Source organism: Protobothrops mucrosquamatus, unplaced genomic scaffold, assembly GCF_001527695.2.
Source record: "Protobothrops mucrosquamatus isolate PMUCROS unplaced genomic scaffold, P.Mucros_1.0 scaffold_158, whole genome shotgun sequence".
NCBI classification, from domain to species: Eukaryota; Metazoa; Chordata; class Lepidosauria; order Squamata; family Viperidae; genus Protobothrops; species Protobothrops mucrosquamatus.
The window spans coordinates 44,166-53,006 of NW_015386234.1; the positions used below are offsets into that span (position 1 = coordinate 44,166).

At 37.3% G+C, this 8,841-nt stretch overlaps 1 protein-coding gene across 3 annotated transcripts in view; it reads left to right on the forward strand.

Moving 5' to 3' along the window:
• The first annotated feature begins 1,592 nt into the window (after nt 1–1,592).
• BCL2L11 (BCL2 like 11) overlaps nt 1,593–8,841 on the forward strand; it is a 34,361-nt gene continuing 27,112 nt past the window's right edge. For 2 of the 3 annotated variants that reach the window (XM_029285036.1, XM_015820931.1), the window contains exons 1-2: nt 1,593–1,725; nt 2,488–2,491. In XM_029285036.1, coding sequence (XP_029140869.1) covers nt 1,593–1,725; nt 2,488–2,491 — 137 coding nt within the window. Of the gene's footprint in view, nt 1,984–2,487; nt 2,492–8,841 lie in introns of all 3 variants that reach the window. The other variant, XM_029285031.1, reaches the window with a different exon arrangement.

Here is an 8,841-nt window from a genome sequence, read left to right on the forward strand (position 1 = left end):
CGTCGCCCGGTTGGCTGCTGTTTTGTCCGTGCGACCAGACGCCAGCAATCTCCGAAAAGGTGCTCGAGCGCGTCGCTCCCAGCCGTCCTCGGTGCCCGGGAAGGCTCCGGCTTGCCTCTGGGATGATTCAGGAACCCTAACGCGGTAAGTACGGCCGGCTTGGGGTGGGGGTGGGGGGTGGGGGAGGGCGGGGGGCGGGATTGGGGGCCGGGGTATCTTGGTGTGCGCCCGTGTCTCCACCCCTCTCTTCTGGTTATCCCCTCCCCCTTTGCGTGTCTCTTTCTGGCTCTGTTATTCTCCTGCCTTGCACTCGCGTTCCCTTTGTTGGGTTTTCGGTGGGAAGCGACCCGTCTTCTCGCGGCCCCGACCGCAGCTCTCCGCCGGTGTCGTTCAGCAGCGAGGGAGAGGCCTTCCCGAGGCGAAAGGGGTGACTTGGCCTTGTGATTGGATTTCTTTTCAACTCTCGGCGCGGGGCTGTTTCGCCCCAACCCCCTTCCGCCACTTCTCACACCGTCACCTTTTCTCGTTCCCTGCTTGTGATGGTTCCCCAACTTGGTGGTGGATGCTTGGCTTGCGCTGGCCTTTTCTACAACCTGTTGTTGCTTGCGTGAGCGCCTAAGTCCGGTCGCGGGACGCGGGCGTTTGAGCAAAATAAAGAAAGGTGAGTTAGAGCGCGGTGGGCGGGTGGGAGGCAGTCGACGACCCCTTGCCTTGCGGCTGGGGTGACCTGTCGGCGCTTCGTTTCTCACTCGTGCTTTTTTTCCCCTCTTGATTTCGCCGCCCGCTAAACAACTCATTAAAGAGTGTGGTTTTTTCTAAAGGTGCGAAGCGAGACGTTTTTCCCTGCGTGTAGTATAGAGAAGGATTTGATCCGTAGCCGTAAAAGGATGAGGGGAGGTGGAGTGAACAGAGGAGCACTTTGCAGTGTACAAACTATTGTGACGCACTTTTACAACTGATTGCTCTTGCCAAACCTTCCAGACTTGCTGTGATCAGCATATTCGATAGAACAATGGAGCGAGAGCCTGGCCGACTTCCCCGTCCTGCACAATCACCGCATCTACTTCTAACATTTCAACACTGTATCTGATTCTCCCGTATAGAGAACTTGGAGGGCTGGAGGGTGCGGATCCTGAGCTTAAAATATTTCACTCCCCCTTCTTTTGAAAAGAAAGCCAGTCGGCTCCTTTGCCCTCCCCCCTCAAAAGATCCGACCTAGAATATTGCTTAGTTGGCCCCCAGGTTTTTTTTCTTACAAACTTCTGTTACTGTTTTCTTTTCAACAAGCCTTTTTTTTACCCCCTGAGATAGGTTGGACTGAATATGGCAAAACACCTTTATCAATTACTGTATTTGATTTTTAAAGTTTGACACTTGCAGGGAATGAAGATTAATTAATAGATTTGAAATCCTGTGGGGAATGTAAAATGTCATGGAATTTGCAATGCTAATATGTTGATAGTGATTTCTATCTACTGCAAGTCATCACTGTTATCAAGTTTGAATGAACTTTATGTGTAATTTGAGATGTTTTTTTCTTCTCCCCCCCCCCCCCTTATTTCTTCCAGGTCTTAGTGAAAAAGAAAGACCAAATGGCAAAACAATCTTCTGATTTAAATTCTGAGTGTGAGAGTGAAGGTGGACAATTGCAGCCTGCTGAAAGGCCAGCTCAGCCTCCTCACCTTCGACCTGGGGCCCCTACCTCCTTACAAACTGAATATCAAGGTAATCATTTGGGTGAACTGGACAGTTCATCACCCGGTAGCCCTCAGGGACCACTGGTACCACCCTCCAGTCCCAGTCCATTTGCTACCAGATCCCCGTTGTTCATGTTTGTAAGAAGATCCCCACTGCTGTCCAGATCCTCCAGTGGGTATTTCTCTTTTGACATCGACAGGAGTTCTGCACCTATGAATTGTGACAAAGCTACACAGACTCCAAGTCCCCCGTGTCAAGCTATCAATCATTATCTAAGTGCAATGGGTAAGCAAGAGCATGGTAAGAAACTTTTAGCTCATTTTTGAAATACAATCAACACTTCCTACTCCCTTTTGAAGCCTGTGTGTGTGTGTGATTTGGAGCTTTGGTCTAAGAAATAATTTGTCTTGTGTAGTAACAGAACTCCAGTTCAAGGCAAGCTATACTGATTAAAATGTTGGATAGAGGAGATACAGGTTCAAATCCCTACCCAGTCTTCAAGCTTACTGGGATCCTGATTTCATCATTTTCTTTCAGCTTAAGCTTACTTTATAAGCATATACATAGGGGAAATAAAGAGAACATGAAGCTTTTTGAAGGAAAGATAGGGTACCGATATAATACATAAATCCTAGCATTTGAAAATTTTGCAGCTAACCCTCTCATAATGATGAATAGGATAAGAGTACTGACCAATTTATGGAGTCCTTTGTAAAGGTCACCAGGTAATAGGAAATGTTTTGACTCTTGCGTAAATAAAATGAAAGTAATTAGAATGAAAATAAAAAGATAAGTTTTCATAAGGATAACTTTTTGTAATATAGAAAAACATGGGGAGAAAATCAAAATGAACCTGAAATTGGCTTATAGCTTGTTGAAAATATAATTGTGCCCTTTTGTTTGGAGAGTATTTTCATGTTTGTGGCTTTGGAAGAAGTAAAACCTAAATTCTATTACTGCATATAAATGTCATTTGTAGTGTGAATGTTTGAAAATGATGTAGTAGAATGGAGGTGATTGTCAAGGATTAGGATTATAGTGAACCCAGGAATTGATTTTAAATCTTTATTCCTTTATTATGGTACAAGTGAAGATCACAGTCTCACATTTATTATCTCCAGGATGGGAGTTTCCATTGATGCCAAAAAGCACTTCCATCTTGGGGCATATAGTGTTGAGTGTCAATGCTATTATCCAGAGTGGGCCTCCTGTGCCTATTCATTCCCTTAGTGAAAACTAGAAGAAATGGGAAGCGATGTGTTTATGATCCCTATAGTTTGGCCCTAGATGAGGATTATAACCAATGGATTTGTACTAGTTAAAATAGGATTTATTTGGCTTCTGAATGAATAATTGGTTTTCAGAACATTTGTTTGTATAATTTGAGCAGAGATGTGTGGGGTAACCGAGTTCTAAATTTTCTTTTACTATAATGGAGGGTTTTTTAAAGTATTTTTCTTTTTCCTGAAAAAAATGGTGGGTGCTTTCAGATAACTACAATATACAGTTTCTGTACAGGATGCTGAACCATTGCTGCTTCCTCTCTTTTTGAAATAAATAAATTGGTTACATTTTTTTGAAAATGAAAATGTTTAATTTTGTTTGCTAAGTATCTTTATGTCATGTAATAACAGCCTCCCATTAGGCACACAAACTCTTCTTGGAAAAAGAACATGTTTGTTATAATGGTCCAGTCCAATATTCTTTTAAAAAGAAGCTTGTCTAATGAACAAAGGTTAACACCAATTAAGTGTTTTGCAAATTGATTCAAGTATGTTCCTACTTGATTCCCATTTGGGATATATATGCATGAGGTGTTATAGTGCATCCTGTTCCCTGTACTTCAGCATAGCTGATTTCCTGCTTTGAGTGCAGTGTTTATATAGCACTAACCTAGGAGTAAGAGAAGCTACTTTGCACAGATATGCACTTAAGCCAGTATACTCCCAAGAGCATATACCCTTTTTAAAGTGGCTTAGGCATCTTAACCTTATATTGCAGGCATGTTTACCTTCCACTCTTTACCATGGAAACTGAAAGTACTTCCTGAAAATTCCACCAATCAGAATCTGGAGAGGGAAAAAAAATCCCTTGGTTTTTAAAATAGATTCTGTTGGGGCTTAATTTGCCTAGCATAGCTGAAAGATTAGAATATTGGATACATCTCAGGAAATTGTACAGCCTATTGATTAGGTGGTAGACGGTGACAATATGTAAAGCATAAAATGAGTGATTTTTTTTGTGTATTGCAAATAACATGTAATGCAAGCAACTGTTACCTTTAATCATAAAGGTTTTGTAGCATTTTTAAAATACTGCTTTTTCTGGTGAGGAAGTGCAGTAATGGGAAAATTACACTTACTGAATCTCTGCCTACAGCTGTTAAAACAGAGGAGCTTTGTTTGGGGAAAGATGGCAACAGTAGTAAAGAATGAAGTTAACAAGTAGAAAAGGGGCATTGCATGTTATTGGATGTCAAATATGTACATTGCTGAGTATTTTCAGCAGCCTGCTTGTGTTCAATTGGTTAAGCCAGTGGTTCTACTAGAAATGATTCAGCTCCTGTATTTGTTGCCTTTATATATATAATATATGAAAGTAACAAGAAAATTGAATGTATCATCTTAAATTATTTTATTAAATGAAATTATATGAAGAAGTATTCATGTAGAAGATAGATTTATCCGAACTCTTAAGGAGAAAATCCAATTTTAAAGCAGCTATCAAAGATGATGTGTTATCTTCTTTGTTGCTTAAATGATATAGCTATTCTTCAGTTTTGTTCAGGTACATAGAAAGGTACCATATAGAAGCTGGTCAGGAATTAATTTTCATTATCAAAGAAACTGGATCCAGAAATAATGGGCATAAATTGTAGATACCCAGCTTTATTTTAATATAAGGAAAAGCTTTCTGTTGGTGAAATCAGTATAGATGTGGAATAATTACTTTGGAGAGCCAGTTTTGTCTGATGGTTAAGGAACCAGGCTAGAAATTAGGAAGCTGTGAGTTCTAGTTCCATTGTAGGTATGAAAGCTATCTGGGTGACTTTGGGTCAATCCCTCAAGTGCACTATATCTGCCTCTGGTGACAAGCAGGTCTTGTCAATTTCTTTCTCAGTTGATCAATCAGCACTCTGTTGATGTGAAAAAATGGACCCTGCCAGGAAGAAAGAAGAAGTTTACTTAGGGCGTTGTGGGTTCTTCATCCCTGGATGAACCACCTCTCATGGATGGTTTAATTGTTTTTCCACCACATTAGGGAGGGTTGAACTACATGATCTTTTTGAACTCTACAGTTCTATGATTGTACAGATGGGCTCAGATTTTGTTTAATGGTGATAATGAAAAATGATCTTACACATTTTGCAGATGCTAGGATTGTTGAATAGAATGTATGCCGTGAACAATACACATAGGATTTTTAAGGATGTAAGAGTTTATTTTCTAAGTTGAAGAGTTTGGTATTCTTGATAAATCAAGTTACTCCTCTAGAACAGAACATAAACATAGTTTCAGAGAACTATTTGGGAGCTATAAGGACTTCTGTGATATCAAGCCCACCTTCTGCAGACATTCTAGAAATAGTGTAGGAGAACAAAATTAGTGTTTGTTAAAGTTCAGCAGACCAGTAAAATGACTTCTATCTATACAATTTATAAGTACGTAAGGCCTATGTAGTACGTAGTCTGGATGGAACCTGGCAGTCAACAATTATTCTTCGAATGGATGTTTTAGTTTACAAATTTCTTTAAAAATGAATATGGGCAAATGAGTTTTGAAAATATTAACCGAAAAATAATTGCATCTTTATGAAATTCAAAAACTAACTAAATAATTTCAAACCAATGATTACTATAAGCCGTGCAAACTCACCATAGTCAAATGATTTGTGAAGATTGTCAAGTCTTGCAGTGTGGTTTTTAAAAACCTCAAAGGAGATAGCTTGGAACTACAAAATGACAGATTTTTGTTTTTGTTCTTGTTCTAGTTTTTATATGTAGTTTTATTATTCTGAGCCAGTTCTTAGGATTTCTTTTCTGCTTTTAAGTCTACAACTTGATTTTTTGTTGCTTTAATGTAAAGCTTTTTAAAAGTTATATGTGCTAATTTTTTTGAAGAAAACCCCCAACAAATGACTTGTGATACCTTAAATACCTATGTATGAGAAATTATGCAGAACGAACCATTTAGAGTTAACTAGCCAAGTTAAGTGCACATCTTTCACTTAAGTAACTGGGATTATGAATTTTAATCATGTTCATTTATGATGAGTTTAAATCAAGATTTTATTCTTGTGTTTTTTTCTTTTTAAAGTTCTGAATATCTTTTTCTTGCAGCTTCAGGCAAAGTTTACATCTGAGTTTAAAATGATAAGGGGGAGTTTTTCTGCATTGTGCTTTTATATAATCCTTTCTTTATATTTCAGATAAAACTGATCTTATGTTTGAATTGTTTTAAATATAAACACATTGCTTTCCTATTTTCAATAAGAAATAGTGCTTCACAATGATGATACTAATTGAGACACATAATGTGAGCCAATTGAATATTGAAAAGTCATTTGAAATGACAACAGAAAGAATAAGTAATGTAGACTAAAAAAACTGCCCAATTATGCTGAAAGTGTAAATTGAGTAAAAAAAAAGCTTGTTCTTTTTTTATATTGCTGCCCGGTTTGTCTGTTTTCTGAAACTATTGCAAGTCGTACAAGCTCACCAAAAAGAATGCCTGCTTTCACAGAAGGAGCAATCTTCACATCAAGATGACATACTGTTCGTGCCAAATTACATCCAACACTTCATATGTGATGAACAAAGGAAAAGATACCTTGTTTTTTAAAAATGGCTATGAGATGCACACTATTCACACGTTCTTTTTGTGTAGATTGCTTAAATGATTTCTGGTAAATATAGATTATATTAAAAAAAATTGGCGTTGAACTTATTATACAAGTGCCAGGATAGACATGATAGATACAATATTCTTTTATGTATTTATTCAGCATTCAGTTCTGTGAAGACCCTTGATCAATGGCCAAAGTATTGGCATAGATTTCAAGTTGGCGAAAAAAATTATACCTAAATGGTTTTTGCATTATAGATAACCCCTTTGTAATATATGCTTTTCTCCTCATAGTTATGATTCTATTAAAAACTGCTTCTGGTTTGAATGGTATGGCTTCCATGAGAAAAGTTGTGGCAGGGTTTGCCTTATTCTTTCCCAGTTGCTACACTTCCTGAAATTCACTAGAGGTCCTTCTGACTCCAATCCAGCCTCTGTTGACAATTGGAAGCACAAATTTACTTGCTTTGTGGGTAGCTGAAGTACCTCTGTGCCAACTCTCAGTTTCTTGAATTGTTTTGTAGAGGTGAAAAAAGAGAACGGATAAAAGAAAAAGTGGGTAATTTATTTTGCCTGTTTATCTCATCTGATCTACTTTGACTAATAGACTTTCAAAACAATATAATTAGATTCTTACTAGGATTTTCATCCTGTAAAGAAGATGATGCTCCAATTTCTCAAGTTTTAAAATGACTGGTATTGCATTTGATTTAGATGCTTAATAATGAACAAAAAGTAAATAGTCATATCTAGCATTCATGCTTGATTATGGAAATCTATTCATAATTATGGTTTGTACAATTTCATTTTCAAATTCAGTATAATAATTAGCTATTTGTTACACCAACAGTGTTACATAGTAAAATATTTCAAACATTCCAGCCAACATTCAAAATTTGTTTGAATAGTTAAAGAGTTTAATACACCTAGTGCTTTTATACGATTACTAGACAATCCATGACCCAAAGGTCATCGTTCCAGAGATATTTCCTTACCAGATTCCTCAATGCCTTCAACGGTGGCAGAGCTTATAATGTATTTGAAAAATTCTGAAAGGTTTAGGAGGATATTTAGAGATATATCTGTCTTGAAAAATAGCCCATGTTGAATTGTATAGCACAGTCAAACTTCAGGAGTTGACTACAGGAAATATGTTATTTTTAATTAAGTCATAAAATGTTTTATAAAATTTGCCAAATTTCTATTGCATGGAAATTATGGGTCTTGGATTTTGGACACCCATTTGAGATACCCTTTTTCAAAATGTTTTGCCCTATGATGCACCGTTTCACCCAGTTAAAAGTTACATACATGAGAGTTTTAGTATATATATAGATTAATGAAGTGCACGTGGCCATACCTGTAATAAATTCTTGCAAAGAAATAAAAGATCAAAGTTTGAAAAAAAAATAATACTTGGCTGGTTATAATTTTTGATCTCTTTTATATTTGTGATAATCTGCTTCAAATACAGCAGTGCTGTAGAGTGTAGAAGATGCTAATTCCCACTGCTCTGATCAGAAACCATGAGGTTTTAGCTGTACTTCTTGGAGTTTCAAAATATTGTGTACATTTCCAGAATTAGTGTAACATTTATGAGGAGAACGTAAGAAAAAAAAATTTTTTTTCAGAGCAGCTGAAGGCTAGGGAAGCTGTTGTACGAGCATTTTGTTTTTTTAAAACATCGATACATTCACAATATTGTTCAAATAGACCACTTTATAATAATATAAATATATTCTAAGAATTTTATATCTTAATCCTATATGGTATAAAGAGCTTTCTACTTATAGGCTAGTTTCATATTGATTCTATGCTTTTCATACTATGTTTGAAATGAGTCAAATGTGTTTAAAATATTTTTTATCTTTAGTTTCCTGTGTTTCTATGTCATTCCACCATATTTTTTGGCTCTTAGCAGTTGTGTGATTTAAATGCTTTTTGGTTGAATGAAAGAATCTCTGTTTCCTGACAGGAACTTTAAAGCAAAATTTACCAAATATTAATAATATTTTGGGAATATTATAAAAACTGCTTTTAATGTTCCCTATATTTTGATTGAAGTATATTTATGAGATTAAAGTGATGTAAATAACCTATAAGTCTATCTGGACCCCCTCCAGTCGGGCTTCAGGCCGGGTTACAGCACGGAAACGGCATTGGTCACGTTGGTTAATGATCTCTGGAGGGCCCGGGACAGGGGATATTCCTCTGTCCTAGTTCTTTTGGACCTCTCGGCGGCTTTTGATACTGTGGACCACGGTATCATGCTGCGACGGCTGGGTGGGTTGGGAATGGG